The sequence below is a fragment of the Symphalangus syndactylus genome, chromosome 4, assembly GCF_028878055.3.
Source record: "Symphalangus syndactylus isolate Jambi chromosome 4, NHGRI_mSymSyn1-v2.1_pri, whole genome shotgun sequence".
Lineage (NCBI taxonomy): Eukaryota > Metazoa > Chordata > Mammalia > Primates > Hylobatidae > Symphalangus > Symphalangus syndactylus.
Window position 1 is genome coordinate 157,329,530 of NC_072426.2, and position 17,195 is coordinate 157,346,724.

The following is a 17,195-nucleotide window of genomic DNA, read 5'->3' on the forward strand; positions in this document are numbered from 1 at the left end:
CTGCACATCTCACTGTCTCATTGCTTCCCTACTTTCTGCTCCACAGCAACCCCCTCAAAAATTTCTCTCCAAACTTCAGTTTTCTCAAAAGCAGTTCAGCCCTCCAGTGTTCTTGTTCAACTTATATTTGCAGGCTCATAGGGTGCTGGAAAAAAGTGGGGAAGGAAGGAAGGAAGAAAGGAAGGAAGAAACTTCAAATGCCTGACTATTGTTGGATAATGCTGTCATCACCCTGATCTTCTTGAGTACTTGAGTCAATATGTGAAAGTTTGCTTTTTCTACAAAGACAACTTCAATAATCTATTAAATGACAGAGTAAGTTATTTCAACTTTAGAAGCCTATTTTGAAGCCTAAGTTATTTCAACTTTTGAAAGAAGGAAAGGAGGAAGAAAGGAAGGAAAGGGAGTGAGGGAGGGAAGAAGGAAGCAGGGAAGGAAGGAAGGAAGGTAGGAAGGAAGGAAGGGAGGCAGGGAGGGAGGGAGGGAGGGAAAAAATGACTGGAGGGGAATGAACCAAGACAGAGGGCTTCCTATTGAAGTAGGAATTAGGATAGTCCTCATGCCAGTAAAATGTGGCATTTTGCTATTCCCCACACTCAGAGTTCACTTTCTTTGAAAGGTGAGATGCTCTAACTGATGTGCTAGATGCGGTGCTAGCGCAATTCGAGATGGTCACAGCTGGACTCACTCAAGGTCCTGGCAATAAACAGGCTTCGCAGAGTTTAAGTCAGGGGCTTTTACAAAGGTGTGGGCCGGGCTGAGGGGAGCCAATGGCATGGCGAAGCAACCCAGGAGGAATGGCAGCAGCAAGCCATTACCACCCACCCACTCAGCTCCCCGGGTGGTGAATAGCAAGGGGATCTGCCTCTCCAGCCACTGTCCTACAGGCCATCCCTCAAGGTCACCCTCTGCGGCTCAAGGCAGGCTGGAGAAAGCAGAGGAGGGCAGACAGGCAAACAGAGACTCTCCAGCGCAAGGGCCAGGGAAAACCCTAAGACGTGGATTTTTCAAGAAAATCGTGTTGATCACTTGAGCAAGGGTCTTTCACTAAATATCAGAGACCACACAAGCTGAGCGTCCCCTGGACAAGTACTTGTGAGCTTTGATGGTATCACACATTCTCAGGAATGGAAGGGACCTCAGGTGGCCTCCTAGTCTCATCCCCTCCCTGCAATTTCAGAGGTGAGGAATAACTCCCTGCCCTTTGTATATATTAGGTGTGAAAGGCTTGAGTGTGTGCCCAAGGCCACAATTCCAATAAGCGGTGGGTGGGGTGGAGAAGCAAAGGGAACGAGGGTGACTTGAACCTGGACCTCCTGGCTTCTCACATCATGCTCTTTACACTTCACTTTCCATGACAATAACGGATTTATGGTTACAGTTGGACTCTGGAATATGAAACGCCTGCTGATTTCAAGGTGAAAGCTCTCGGTTTAAAAAAGAAAACCATTTTATTCACGTCTCCAAATATATATACAGAAAAACAACTGCATAGCTGGTTATCTCGCTGAACAATCAGGCTCTGCAGCCGATGAGGAATTCCTCAATTGCATGAACGCTTTCTTAATTCCCGTGTATAACCACCTTTAGAAAGTGACAGTAATCTTTAATTTGTAAGGCATTCGTTTTATTTCTCTGAGGCCTCTGTGTGTTTCCATTAGGCGACAGTGGTTGTGACTACTAGAGATCAAAACAGCTGGCAGAAAAGGGAGACTTGGGGTTACATTTGAGGCACATCGATTTAGTCAAAACATGGGGATATAAGTGGGGCTCACCATACACTAAGAAGAATCATGGAAATCGTTCTTTTCTAACCTACAGGTTTTTGCCCAGAGGCAGCATTCAATGGAGCGCCGAGTCCAGAGTTGCAGGCAGGCCTCTGGGGCCACCCGCTGGAAGCCTGGGTTATAACAACGTGTGACGGGCACAGGGACCTGGGCTGTGGGCATCCTGTCTGCCTCTGGGAGATGGTGGCTACGGTGGAGAGATGACAGAGGAGTTTGGGTTGGGGTCTTCTCACTTTCTAGCTGTGGGAATTGAGTCTAATCCTCAGCTTCTCAAAGCCTCACTTTTTCTCTCTCTAAAATGGGATTCATAATACTCATCTGGCTAGATTGCAATGAGCGTTAAAGATAAAAGTGGTCGATGCACAGGTGACGCTTGCTATATTGCAGGTATTGTTCTAAGGGCATCTCTTATGTTGGATTGAATTGTGTTTCTCCAAAAAGATCTGTTGAAATCCTCACCCCAGGTACCTCAGCATGTGACCCTGTTTGGAAATTGGGTCTTTACAGATGGCATCAAGTGACAATGAAGTTCTTAGGGTGGGCCCTAATCCCACATTTCTGGTGTCCTTATAAAAAGGGGCAATGTGGACAGAGAGACTGTACCCAGGGAGGATGGTGTTTGGAGAGGGAGAGGTGGCTCTGTAAAGCAGACAACACCTGGGGCTACGAGAAGCTAAAGAACCAAGGAATTTTCAGAGGGAGCGCGCCCCACCCACACCTTAATTTCTGACTTCTGACCTCCGGAACTAAAAGACAATGCATTTCTGTTTCTCTAAGCCACCCAAACTTGTGGTACTTTGTTACAGCAGGCCTAGGAAAGGAATTCCACATTTCCACTTCACCGTGGCCCTAAGGGATAAGTACTATTGTTAGCCCCGCTTTCCAGGTAAAGTAACTGAGGCGCAGAGGTGAGTTGCCTGAAGTCTTACACCACCAGGTATACTGGAGCCAGGATTTAAACCAGGCAGCCTGGATCCCGAGGCTCAGCTCTTCACCACTGCAATCTACTAACACTTGTGCAACCAGAATGAACCAGCACTCCACGCGATTCCCAGCACTCAGGAAGCCCCCAGGAGAAGGAAGCTGCTGGTGTTACACTTGCTATTATGCAATCTGTGAAGCCTCCACCCTCGAGGACAGGATGCATTCAGGGGAACACGTCAGTCCAGGTGGAAGGTCTTGGGGCTGAGCCCACTGAGGAAGTGCTTTACCTGGGACTCTGGAGGGGTGAAGCTCATAACCTAGGGCCAAAGGCAGAAATCTACTTTCTGGACACTTGCTGATCAGTTTAATTACAATAGTTCCCAGTCCTTGGCCACCTCCTTTGTATCTGGAACTAAATGCTTTACATTTGCATCTAGTCTTCAAGATAACTCCAGGAGATGGAGAATATTATCTCCATTTTGCAGATGGAAGAACTAAGATTCAAAGTGGCTGAGTGAGGAGGCTGAAGCCGCACAGCTATGAAGAGGGCAGAACCCCAGTCCCAACCAGGTCTCTGACTCAGCATCCGCCCTCCCCCACACCAGCACCTGCTCCCCTCCAGGCAAGGTGTTGCCTCATCAGTTCACCAGGGCTTGCCATTTTAATACAAATGAACTCATAAGTCAGGCCTGATGCTGAGACTCTCAGCGAAGTAACCACATGGAGATGCACAGATCTCTGGAATGCCAGACATTCTCTTATCTCTTGCAATCAATTATCATGCACCAAAGTTTAACTGTAAATACCTCTAAGGAGGGAATACTCTCAGACTAGGGATATCAACAAAGGAGATGGTAATGTTAAGCTTCCTCTTCCTCTGGAAAGAAGCCAGCTGTGGAAAGAGAGGCTCCCAAAGTTCTGAAATCAGGGGGTCTCAAGATAATGGATACATTTTAGAGACTGAACGTACATATGCTATCTCAAATTGACATGGTTACAAGAAGTAACTTTATATATTCGATTCGGAGCCAAGCAGCCAGAAAATGTTAAATAAGTCAGACATTCCCACTAGTAGGTTTCCTTTAGTACTTTTCCTTGAGCATTTGGAGGTGTAAAGATTAGTTTAGACCCTGCTTAGATTAGTGAACTTTCAAATAACTACTTTATACCCAAGAGACTTGAAAGAATTAACAATGCGTTGCTCAAAGTAACTAACTTAAAAATTGAAATTTGCCTTGCAGATAACCTCTGTTGGGAAATCCATTTTATTTTTTTAACGTGTTCAAAGACAGACTTTGGATGTTAAAGAAGTGGTTTCCAATGAAATATGCACGATTGAGGTGAAACGAAAGCTCACAATTTGCACATCCTTAAAAGCAACTCCTGATGTATGTGCCAGACACAGTCATCGTTAGATTCTGAGACACAGATATTGTAAGGCTGAGATAATGGGCTTTGATTATACCGTGAAGAGTAGGGATTGCAACAAAAATAACCCCCAAAAGAGGAGACATCTTTGATTAGGAACATTCACACTCATTGTTTTGAGGTCATTGGACTTAAAAATAAATGCATTGCTTTACGTTTCTGCAGTGCCTGCCAGCTTGGCGCAATTATTTAACAAGTAGAATACAGAAAAGGAAACAAAAATAATTTTCCTGCATAAGGACAAAAATGTGAGCCCTGAAGTTTTGACTTAAACACTTTTTACTTTTAGAAAGCTAATTTTTAACAAAGCTCAAAGAAATTTCCTGACAATTCAATTCCTCTTCACCGCTGTGCAAAGTTGGAAAAGGACAATAATTAATTACTGCATTGAAAATGAAATCTCTTTTGAGGCACACTCCCATTTTATTGAGTTCTTATAGAGGCTTCTCAAAAGATGGTAGACATTCGGAGGGAGGAGCTTCTTACTTGGGGCATGTCTACCTCCATACAGGAAAGTCAGCCACCCTCTCCATCCTGAAGCACCTCTGTCTTCTGGCTCGTGATAAAGGTTCCTTTTCCCACCCACTGGTCTCCCTCCTCTCCCCAGTGACCAGGTTGGCTGCGTTCCTCACACTAGTAGGTGATGACTTTGGCAAAAACCAGGCTCCACCTGCAGGTGGTGGGAGTACCCCTTTTATGTTCTCTTCCCGTGTCCTCACCCAGGGCAGAAATTCTCCTCATGCCAGGGGCAGAGACACTGCACTCATCCCGCAGCTGCCCCACCTGTGCCTGGGGCAGGGGTTGGGAGGTAAGGATAGGAAATTTAACTCAGTAAAAAAAGCACATTTAGGATAGCTTTTCTTTCTTTATTTTTTGAGATGGAGTCTCACTCTGGTGCCCACGCTGGAGTGCAGTGGTGGGACCTCGGCTCACTGCAACCTCCTTCTCCTGGGTTCAAGCGATTATCCTGTCTCAGTCTCCTGAGTAGCTGAGATTACAGGCATCCACCACCATGCCCGGCTAATTTTTGTAGTTTTAGTAGAGACAGGTTTCACCATGTTGGCCAGGCTGGTCTCAAACTCCTGACTTCAGTGATCCGCCCCCCCTTGGCCTCCCAAAGTGGGATCAAGCTTTTCAATTGGAGTAGAACTTAGAATGGCCAATGAGTGATGATTTCCAACAGAAAAGACTAGTTACCAAAATATTACTGGATCATCTTTTAATGCCAGGAATTGATAGAGAATGATGGAACCCAGCTCTTTAGGAGTATGAACTAATCAGGGACTTGAACAGCGCCATCAAGTACAAACCCATCAGTCAACCATCCCCCGCCCACTTTTTCTGAGGGAAAGAAACAAGTGGAAGCAAGCTCATTTTCGTTAGCTTGGTTAGTTTTGCTTGTCGTTGCTAGAATATGTGAGGTAGGTATGATGCTGGCCTGCCCAAGTTCATGGCCTCGGGCCAGGTGTGCCCATATAGAAGTGAGACCAGCCTCCCAAGTCTCAGGAGTTAACTTCACAGCAGCCACAGCTGGTTTGTCCTGATCAATGATCACCGGTGATCTGCATATCAACAGATGGTGCTGGGAGCAGACACTGGGTCTCATTCAGTGATTCATGTCTATAATCCTCCTTGCGTGCTCTTTGCATAAAAGCTGTTGAAAGATAATCTGCCTTAGGGATCAAAGAGCAACTCAAGCGAGCTGCATCCTTCGGATAGTTTCCGAGTCCAAGCGGTAGACTCCACGGGAATAGGGGAGATTTTTGAGTTAAAAACAGAAGGAACAGGTAGGATGAGAACTGGCAGGAACCGAGGACCTGTGAGAACCATGTGGCCTAAGTGGAAGGAATTTTGGAGCCCAGCAAACCAGAGTTCAAATCCCATCCCAGCCACCTCACACGACTCACTCCACTTTATTGAGCCTCAGTTTCCTCCTCTGAAAAATGGAGATAATCATATCTTTTTTCAGAGTTAAGTGGTTTCAGGTAGGGAAAGCTTTGGCACGATGTCTGGCGTGGAAAAGGCCAATCCTATCAATCGAATGGGCCTTTTAAAAGGCCACTTTGAAAAATGGCACTTTGAGGCAGCCGTAGCCGCAGCGCTCAGAACAGAGAAGCTTGAGGTGGATTCTGGCGTTGCCTAGGGAGCGACTAGACCAACATTCCGGTGTGGGCCCAACATTCCGGTGTGGGCAGCGGTGGCGGCCGGCAGGCAGCGAGAGGCAGCCAGCTACGAGGGCCCTCACTCCACGCCGCTCTGGATGAACCCGATGGAATAAGCCGCGCCTCCCGCAGGGGCTGCGCCTCCATTAATCCCTAGTTGTTTTTTTTCTTTCTCTCCCCTCTCCTCACCCCCACTCCGAGCCCCGTCCCGCCTTCTCCCTTCGCCAGCGCGGCGGCCGCGTCCAGGTGCGGACCCTCCATACCGGAGCGCAATGGCGTCCAACCCCGAACGGGGGTTGATTCTGCTCACAGAACTGCAGGGGGACTCCCGAAGTCTTCCGTTTTCTGAGAATGTGAGTGCTGTTCAAACATTAGACTTTTCAGATACGATGCTGCAGCGGAAATTGGACGATATCAAGGATCGAATTAAGAGAGAAATAAGGAAAGAACTGAAAATCAAAGAAGGAGCTGAAAATCTGAGGAAAGTCACAACAGATAAAAAAAGTTTGGCTCATGTAGACAACATTTTGAAAAAATCAAATAAAAAATTAGAAGAACTACATCACAAGCTGCAGGAATTAAATGCACATAGTGTTGTATCAGATCCAGAAGATATTACGGATTGCCCGAGGACTCCAGATATTCCAAATAGTGACCCTCGTTGTTCTACTAGCAACAATAGATCGAAGGCTCCCTTCCCCAGCGGCGGCCGCGCCCAGGTGCGAAGTCCATACCGGAGCGCGATGGCGTCCAACCCCGAACGGGGGTTGATTCTGCTCACAGAACTGCAGGGGGATTCCCGAAGTCTTCCGTTTTCTGAGAATGTGAGTGCTGTTCAAACATTAGACTTTTCAGATACGATGCTGCAGCAGAAATTGGACGATATCAAGGATCGAATTAAGAGAGAAATAAGGAAAGAACTGAAAATCAAAGAAGGAGCAGAAAATCTGAGGAAAGTCACAACAGATAAAAAAAGCTTGGCTTATGTAGACAACATTTTGAAAAAATCAAGTAAAAAATTAGAAGAACTACATCACAAGCTGCAGGAATTAAATGCACATAGTGTTGTATCAGATCCAGAAGATATTACGGATTGCCCGAGGACTCCAGATATTCCAAATAGTGACCTTCCTTGTTCTACTAGCAACAATAGATCGAAGGCTCCCTTCGCCAGCGGCGGCCGCGCCCAGGTGCGAAATCCATACCGGAGCGCGATGGCGTCCAACCCCGAACGGGGGTTGATTCTGCTCACAGAACTGCAGGGGGACTCCCGAAGTCTTCCGTTTTCTGAGAATGTGAGTGCTGTTCAAACATTAGACTTTTCAGATACAATGGTGCAGCAGAAATTGGATGATATCAAGGATCGAATTAAGAGAGAAATAAGGAAAGAACTGACAATCAAAGAAGGAGCTGAAAATCTGAGGAAAGTCACAACAGATAAAAAAAGCTTGGCTTATGTAGACAACATTTTGAAAAAATCAAATAAAAAATTAGAAGAACTACACCACGAGCTGCAGGAATTAAATGCACATATTGTTGTATCAGATCCAGAAGAGGTTACCTTTTTTAATCCAGTTATTGAAAGAAGACCAAAACTTCAAAAACAAAAGAAAACTTTTTCAAAGCAACAAGGCAAAAGATTTCTCAGAATTCCTCAAATGAATATTAATATTGCCACTTGGGGAAGGCCAGTAAGAAGAGTTAGTCCTACAGTAAAACATTCTGGCACCTTCAGCCCTCAAGCTCCTGTGCCTACTACAGTGCCAGTGGTTGAAGTACACATCCCTAAACTAGCACCTCCAGCTAGTGATTCTACAGTAACCAAATTGGACTTTGATCTTGAGCCTGAACCTCCTCCAGCCCCACCACGAGCTTCTTCCCTTGGAGAAATAGATGAATCTTCTGAATTAAGAGTTTTGGATACACCAGGACAGGATTCAGAGACTGCTTTTGATACTGAGAATGACAGAAATACTATGCTTCCAAAATCTCAATCTGAATACAAGCCTGATACTCCTCAGTCAGGCCTAGAATATAGCGGTATTCAAGAACTTGAGGATAGAAGATGTCAGCAAAGGTTTCAGTGTAATCTACAAGATTTCAGGTGTTATGCTGTCTTGGGAAGAGGAAATTTTGGAAAGGTGCTTTTAGCTGAATATAAACACACAAATGAGATGTTTGCTATAAAAGCCTTAAAGAAAGGAGATGTTGTGGCTCGACATGAAGTAGACAGCCTGATGTGTGAAAAAAGAATTTTTGAAACTGTGAATAGTGTAAGGCATCCCTTTTTGGTGAACCTTTTTGCATGTTTCCAAACCAAAGAGCATGTTTGCTTTGTAATGGAATACGCTGCCGGTGGGGACTTATTGATGCACATTAATACTGGTGTCTTTTCTGAACCAAGAGCTGTATTTTATGCTGCTTGTATAGTTCTTGGGTTGCAGTATTTACATGAACACAAAATTGCTCATAGAGATTTGAAATTGGAAAACTTATTGCTAGATACAGAGGGCTTTGTGAAAATTGCTGATTTTGGTCTTTGCAAACAAGGAATGGGATATGGAGATAGAACAAGCACATTTTGTGGCAATGCTGAATGTCTTGCCCCAGAAGTATTAACAGAAACTTCTTATACAAGGGCTGTAGATTGGTGGGGCCTTGGCGTGCTTATATATGAAATGCTTGTTGGTAAGCCTCCCTTTCCTGGTGATGATGAAGAGAAAGTTTTTGACAGTATTGTAAATGATGAAGTAAGGTATCCAAGGTCCTTATCTACAGAAGCCACTTCTATAATGAGAAGGCTGTTAAGAAGAAATCCTGAGTTGCGCCTTGGGGCTAGCGAGAAAGATGCAGCAGATGTAAAAAAGCACCCATTTTTCCAGCTAATTGATTGGCGCGCTCTGATGGACAAAAAAGTAAAGCCACCATTTATACCTGCCATAAAAGGACGAGAAGATGTCAGTCATTTTTCTGATGAATTTACCTCAAAAGCACCTATTCTGACTCCACCTCAAGAACCAAGGATACTTTCGGAAGAGGAGCAGGAAATGTTCAGAGATTTTGACTACACTGCTGATTGGTGTTAAGTTGCTGGACTCTGCGAAACCAAGCTGACTGACTCCCAAGAAGACCTCTTAAAAATAGCAACCCTTCATTTGCTCTCTGTGCCACCAATAGCTTCTGAATTTTGTTTTGTTTTTTTTTTTTCTTAATTGAAACACGTGAAGATTTGTTTAAAAGTACCATTCTAACACTTCTTCAAAAGTGGCTTCTCATTGTACTTCAGTGTAAATATGAGCACCGGGAACAGTTTCATGGAGTTTAAGTTGAGTGAACATCGGCCATGAAAATCCATCACAAATACTTTTGGATCAATAGTCTATTTTAAAAAAGAAAGAAAAAACCCACTTTTTAATAGTCCCTAGCTTTGCCATATGCCCGCCTTAAGTGGAAAGAAAATTAATCACTTAACTGTGTTTTACAAAAAGAAAAAAAGGGCTTGGAATGCTATCATTGTTCACACAAAGTACGATTCTGTTTGAATAAGGCAAATGCTCCTTTTTTTTAAAAAAGACGTTACTGTACTATCAAAAAACACGGCAGTTTGTATACAATTTGAGGCTTGATTTTTTTTAAAAAAAGAATGAATTGATGTCTTATTTTATAAATGTTCTATAATTATTAGAAAACTTTATATTGCCTTTTTTATCAACCATGTAACAGAGGCTTATAGCTTTCCAATAGAGCTGCTTGCCAAACAATTTTTTTTTGTTTATTAAACAGTGCTGAAACAAACAAGATCAGCATTTACTTAAGATGTTAAGAATGAGGATTTTTAATTAGCTAAACCAAGGTATTGTTACCTGCATGCATTCCCAAAGTCTAGATGCTCAGTATGTTCAGTCATATGTTCCAGAATCAGTGAACTGATCACCCCTTTTGTGATATTCACTCTACATCTGCCAACCTAGTTCACCTTGGTTTCGTGTCTGCTGTAGAAGGGAACTATAACTTGGTTAAACCGTAGGGATTATCATTGTATAGATGCTGTGAGCATGTATATGTGCAAGTTTTAATGTATTCTATGTTGTAGGCTTATTATTTAATTCTACCACTTCATCACTTTTGTACAGTGGCCGAGCAGACACCTCAAACTCCAGCATTTACATTAAGTGCATTTGTACATTTTAGGCCACTGGATCCAGATTTTATACTGGCAGTTATTGAGGGCAAAGGCAATATGTTGTAACAGAATGTATAAATATTTTTGATAAAACAGTCTATATTTTATAAAAAACTGAATTATAACACTAAAGCTGTACCTCAAAAGTCTCAACAAAATTTGATGAAATATTTTATACAACTCTTCAAAGGATCCATCTATGGCTTTTTATACTCTTCTAGGGTTGTCTTTTTGCAAACCATGACTTTCCACTTGCCTGTAGTTTTTTGTTTGTTTTGGTTTGGTTTGATTTTATATTTTTTTCTCCTAATCTATGACTTTATTGTTTTTTCTTAGTTTAGTAATAGCATCTTTGATCCTGTGCTTAGCATGTTAGGGTCATTATACCTCAGGAATAGCAAGCTGTTAAGTAACCATACTGAATTAACTATTTAATCACAGTGAGCTCATCTCTTGAAAATTGTTCAGGTGTAAATCTTATGAGAAACATGAAAAAGCACACTGATTTATGGAGAGTTGAGCTAAAAACATTTATAAATATTTGCTGGGATGTTTTAGCAACTTTTCATTGTACTCTGAGAACAATTAAAATTGTCCAGAGATCATTTATATTACCTTCCAAATTGTTTATTACCCAAGATCCTTTGGGAGAAAATCTTATAGAAAGGGGGAACAATACGTGGCTTAAAGTTATTTTAAAATGCCAGTTAATTTCCTTGGCAAAGGACAATAGAGGAACTTAGCTTAATTGTCTGGCTTTAATTTAAACAGTGTTAATACAACATTAAAACACTAAATACTTTTGAGGTACAGTCTGCTCACTTTTTCGGTTCTCAAATAGCAAAGAAAGTAATGTCTAAAATAGGCTTTTGGCATTAAAAACTGACAGCATTTTGTAACTACACAGTGTACAGAATTTTTTTTAATTGAAGTCAAATCACTAAAAATATTAGAAGGCAGGGTCTATTTACACAATTAAGCTGAAGAAAGCACTGATTTTTTGTAGTTTAAAATATATATATTTTAGACAGATTTAAAATTTTAAGCTTTATAGAGTGTAAATATCTTTTGCTATTACTGTATGTGTATGTGACAGCTCAAGCACTTCGTAAAGAAATTTGGATATTTTAGAATGGTACACTATGCATTCAAATGAAATGTGCCTTTCACTATGTCATTCTGAAAAAACAAATGTTTTTTGTCATAAATTATCACAAATGCACAAATTGAAGTCTATATAGATTGAAATTTGTAAAAAAATAAAAATAAAAATAAAAAATAAATAAAAAATGGCACTTTGAACAATTCTCTTCTAGGGAGGGATGGGGCCGGACAGTCCATTTCTTACTTGATATCTACAGATCATTTGCAGAGGAAAAGTCTCAAATCCCCTTGCACCACTGCACTCCAGCCTGAGTGACATTGTAAGACTCTGTCTCAAAAAAGAAAAGAAAACACCCTTGAAAAGCAGCACCACGTTGCATCTGCCTTGCACAGGAAGCTGGAAGGTTTGCACCGGGGTGAAAGTCACAGGCAGAAACTGCCCGCGGGGCTCGGGAGGGCTGGGAGCGAGCCCTCTGAGCCTGGCCACGCTGGCCCGCCACTGCCCTCTGCTGGCGGCTGCGGTCATCACCACCGCCCGCAGCCGTCCCCGAAGTGCGCCGAGAGGCGCCAGGCTGGGCCAGCCTTGAATTCTGTGTTTGCTTCTCCCGGTTTGAAGGCCACCTCCAGGATTCGCAGAAATCTGACAGCTGCTTGTGACTGTGCTGAAGATGCCGAGAATGCAGGCAGAGTCCGCCGGCCACGCGCTGCAGCAAACGCGCTGCAGCAAACGCGAGCCTCAGGGCCTTGAACCTGGAGCCGAGGCCTTGCCTGGGCTGTCCTGGCAGGGAGTCTCGTGCTGTGCCCCCCCCCCCCCCCGCTTCCTCATTCCCCCACCCCACCCTCCTAACCCTTGTTGTGTTTCATTTTCCCTTTTAGGATGTGTGCTTCTTATTTGGGATTTTATTATTCTTGACCCCAGCCCTTTCTTTCCCTCCTTCTCTTAGTTCTTCTTTTGGTTAAGTTTATGATTTTTTTAAACCACAATTCATAATGGTCACTGCAGTGGACGTTTAACTTCGAACACCCCTTTGTTCCTCCAAAGGCGAAATTCCTCCTGCACCCTGCATGGCCCATTCAGGAGCGTCTGTGACCCAACCTCTCTGGCTCTGGGGAGAGGGCAAAGTGTGGCATCCAGCCCTAGCCAGGCCAGCGAGGAGCCGCGTTCCTGCCACAGTGACTGTGGCTCCAGGATCCAGGCTGGGCAGGAGGATTCTTCATGCTGGAGGAATCCATTCCTCTCGGTGGCCGAGCTGGGAAGAAATGTCCCCATGTGAAGACATGGCCCTAGGAAGAGACGCTGGGGCTACAGCCAGGGCCACGGGGAGGGCAGCAGGGGAGGGTGAGTTCTGCTCTCCTGGCTCCTGCCTCACTCCTGCTTCTTTTTTCAGGAGCCACCAGCCCTCTCTCTGCCTGGAGTAGCAGGCCTGGGATTTCTGTCACTTGCTTCCTTTGCCTGTCCCTGGCTCCTCTCTCTGCCGTCATCACATTTCTGGCCACCTTGCCCTCCTCCTCTGAGCTCACAGCTCCTGGCCTGGGTCCTGGCTGTGGAGGGCACCAGTTTAGAGCCACTATAGATGAAGGCTCCGGGCCGCAGTCCAGGCTTCTGAGCACTGGGCCTTAGCCGCCTGACTTTGCCCCTTTCCCCAAGGCCAATCACCGGTGGCAAATCTCACAAGCGACTTCGTGTTAAAAGTGATGACTACCTACGTTTACCTCTCCCGAAGAGCTTACATTTAGCTTAAAAATTGTCTATTATGAAAATATTCGAATGCACAAAACAGTGTGATAACACGGGACAGGGCTCCGTCCTGGTTTCCCGTGTCTTCCTCCCCACACTGGAATATTTTTAAAGCAAATACCAGACATCCCATCTGAAGTCATAAATACTTCTGTGCCTGTCTCTAGTACTGAGGGACTTTTAAAAGAACATACTCTTGTTATCACACCCAACAAAATGAATATAACTATTTCATATTATTCAATACCCAGTCCATGTGGAGTTTTTGCTAGTTATCTTTAAAATGCCTCTGTGAAATTCGTTTATTTGAATCAGCATTCAGGCCAGGCAAGGTGGCTCACGCCTGTAATTCCAGCACTTTGGGAGGCCAAGGCTGGCGGATATCTGGAGCCCAGGAGTTTGAGACCAGCCTGGGCAACATGGTGAAACTCTGTCTCTACGTGAAATACAAAAATTAGCCGTGTGTGATGGTGTGCACCTGTAGTACTAGCTGCTCAGGAGGCTGAGGCAGGAGAATCGCTTGAGCCAGGGAGTTGAAGGTTGTGGTGAGCTGAGATTGCACCACTGCACTCCAGCCTGAGTGACAGAGTAAGACTCTGTCTCAAAAAAGAAAAGAAAAAAAAAAAGAATCAGCATTCAAACAAAACCCATGCATTTTATTTGATTATGTTTCTTGAGCGTCTTTTAACTGATAATGGTTCTCCTCCATTTTATTAATTCTTGTCTATTTATTCATGGAGGGAACTGGGTCATCTGTCTGAAAACATCCCATATTCTGGATTAGGCTGATTGTATCCTCGTGGTGCCGTTAGCATGTTCCTTAGTCTCCTGTATTTCTTGCAGACTCCTCGTTTGATCTACAGGTCTTAGATTCAGGTACCATGTGTCTTAGGCAAGAATCCACTACACATGGTGCCATGTACCTGCTCTCGCATCACACCATGTGGCTCGTGGTGTCTGTTAAAGTGGATTGGTGGGTTTAGATGGTGTCAGCCTAATCTATCCACTGTGAAGGTTCCTATCAACCTGCATGTAATGGTTTTAGCAACCACCGATAATCATCACCTACATCTGTTCCTTTTAGTCACAAAATCCCTTCCCAGTAGAACTGTTCTCTGAAACAGGCAGGTTCTTTTAGGCATGTCTATTTGGCCTGTATACCCCTTACATTGAAGTGAGGGGGTGGATCAGTTATCTGTTTCGGTGTAACCGACAACCTCAAACCTCAAGTGGCTTAAACAATAATCATATATTCAGCTCACAAATCTGCCGTCTGGATGGAGCATGGAAGGGAAAGCTCCTCTCTGCTGGATGCAGCACCAGCAAGGGCAGCTCAGAGGCTGGGGTAACCTGACACCAGAGGGCTGGAAGGATCTGCAGGCAGTTGATGCTGGCTGCTGGCTGAGACCTTAGCTGGGTTGTCAGCAGCTGCATCCACCTGTGGCCTCGCCATATGGCCACCTGGCATCCTTACAGCATGGTGACTGTGCTCCAGGCATGAGCACCCCAAGAAAGCAAAGAGAACAGGCTTGGCATTGATTGTGACCTAGACCCAGAAGTTACATGGCATCACTTCTACTGCATCCGTTGGTCAAAGCTGTCACAAAGGTCCACTCAGGTTCAAAAAGAGGGGACACCACTTGATGGGGGAACGTCAATGTCACAATATAAGAAGAACAAGTAGAACGGGATTTGTTACAGCAGATTTCTTTGGAAAATACGATCTGCCACCATGAGACAACAAATTCAAATAATTAGGGGGTAAGTGTCATGAGCCAGACACATCACAGTTGACATACATTTGTCACAGCTTTATCTAAGCCATTTAAAGAAGAAACTATTCCAAGACCATGGCTGTAGTTTAGCTCCACTTCTTGCCTTGATAGAATTAATAGACATATTGACATAGTTATTTAAAAACTTGTGTGTTCACGTAATTTGTTAGTTACAAAAACACCGATTTTTTTTCAACCTCAGTGTATCAGGCACGATTCGAGATGCTGAGATAGAGCCGAGAAGAAGACGGACAGAATCCCTGTCCTCAGGAATCTTGCTCGCGGGCGGGAGAAGACAGATCATGAACACGTAAGCTAAAAGACAGGACAGTTTCAGGAAGTGAGGTGCAGTCGGCAGTGGAAGTAACAGTGGAGAGTGTGCCAGGGAGGTGCAGCATTGGCTAGGGGGCCGGGAGGGTTTGGAGGGGGCAGTGAGATGACGCTTGAGTGGTGGCGTAAACAATGACGATGACACACCCATGGGAAACCTGGTGTGACAAGAGTGTCCAGGTTGAGAGGGTGGGAAGGAAGAAGTGTGGGAAATGGGGGAGCTGGTGTCGCAGAGAATGGCAGAGCCAGTGGTGCGGCGCACTGTCGGGAGGGGTTAGGTTTTCCTCGAGGCATCATGGAAAATGCTGGCGGGTCTTCCTTTTAGAAGGGTGCCTCCAGGGACTTCTCAGGATGGGAGGTGTTTGGAGGGGAAATCTTATTTCTCACCCTTAGTCTTCCACGCAGGAGACAAATTCAGCCAACACCTGCCTCCTGAAGAGCCTCCAACCTCTGGCTAGCAGTCCAGCCTCCATCATCCCCCAGCACCCAGCGACGCTCCTCTCCCCCAGTGACTTCAGGTTGAGGTGACTTTGGCAGGAAACAGCTCCAGCCCCTCCCTGCAGTCTGAAGGGTAATGCTGGCAGCCACGGGGATGAACTCAGCAGGTCAGGATGGAAGCAGGGTGACTTGGGAGGACATAAGGCGGCCTGGACCGGGGTGAGCAGTGGGCGCAGTGAACAGTGGCTGGGTTCCAATTTGTAATGACTAATGTGGGTTTTTTTCTGCATCTTCTCCATTTCAGTTTAAGGCCCACGGAAGGCTTATAAAAAGTAATATGACTTTAAAGGATTTGACGTAGTCAAAATGATGAAAGTGGAAAATAATGCAATCTCACTTTTTTGGCTTTTTAAATTGTGATGTACAAAAATAAATAGTTCCTGAGTGGCATGCATACCAGCTAGAGGAAATGTATGTTTGTTCACCGTTTGTGGCAGGAGCAACAGAACGATATTTATCCAGGGTTTTTTGTTTGTTTGTTTGTTTGTTTACTTGTTTTCACTGAGACGGAGCCTCTCTCTGTCACCCAGGTTGGAGTGAAGTAGTGCCAACTACAACCTCCGCCACCGGGGTTCAAGCAATTCTCTGCCTCAGCCTCCTGAGTGGCTGGGTCTACAGGCGCCCGTCACCACGCCCAGCTAATTTTTTTGTATTTTTAGTAGAGACGGGGTTCCACCATGTTGGCTGGGCTGTCTCAAACTCCTGACCTCAAATGATCCACCCGCCTCAGCCTCCCAAAGGGCTGAGATTACAGGCATGGGCCACGGCGCCCGGCTATCACGGGTTTTAAAAGTGTTCATTGGCCGGGCGCGGTGGCTCACGCTTGTAATCCCAGCACTTTGGGAGGCCGAGGCGGGCGGATCACGAGGTCAGGAGATCGAGACCACCGGTGAAACCCCGTCTCTACTAAAAATACAAAAAAATTAGCCGGGCGTAGTGGCGGGCGCCTGTAGTCCCAGCTACTCGGAGAGGCTGAGGCAGGAGAATGGCATGAACCCGGGAGGCGGAGCTTGCAGTGAGCCGAGAGGGCGCCACTGCACTCCAGCCTGGGCGACAGAGCGAGACTCCGTCTCAAAAAAAAAAAAAAAAAAAAGTGTTAATTGGAGCCTTGGACCCAGTAACTCCACTTCGAGAAGCCTAACAAAAGAAGGAAATCAAAGGTGGGATTCATGAATATGGATGTTCAACACGATATTGGAAACAATCTGAACATGAAACCAAACACAAACGATGTATTAAATTCTGCCCCCTTCATTCCTGACCTGT

General features: G+C 44.9%; 2 protein-coding genes and 1 long non-coding RNA gene across 13 annotated transcripts in view; 2 read left to right on the forward strand and 1 right to left on the reverse strand.

Moving 5' to 3' along the window:
* The window catches only part of ENPP6 (ectonucleotide pyrophosphatase/phosphodiesterase 6), a 213,052-nt gene that overhangs the window by 83,063 nt on the left and 112,794 nt on the right, over positions 1-17,195 (reverse strand). The gene's annotated exons all lie outside the window — the stretch shown is intronic.
* Positions 6,494-14,779, forward strand: LOC129481296 (serine/threonine-protein kinase N2-like). Of its 2 annotated transcripts, XM_055276519.2 has the most exons (2): positions 6,494-7,758; positions 7,813-14,779. In XM_055276519.2, the coding sequence occupies exons 1-2, from the start codon at positions 6,574-6,576 to the stop codon at positions 9,385-9,387; spliced, it is 2,760 nt and encodes a 919-aa protein (XP_055132494.1). In that variant the 5' UTR covers positions 6,494-6,573; the 3' UTR covers positions 9,388-14,779. The 2 variants fall into 2 exon arrangements, with proteins under 2 accessions (XP_055132494.1, XP_063494540.1); XM_063638470.1 differs by having other exon boundaries at positions 6,494-14,779.
* Positions 14,933-16,017, forward strand: LOC129481300 (uncharacterized). Its single transcript, XR_008657334.2, has 3 exons — positions 14,933-15,087; positions 15,304-15,411; positions 15,825-16,017. It is a non-coding gene; the product is annotated as an uncharacterized lncRNA (long non-coding RNA).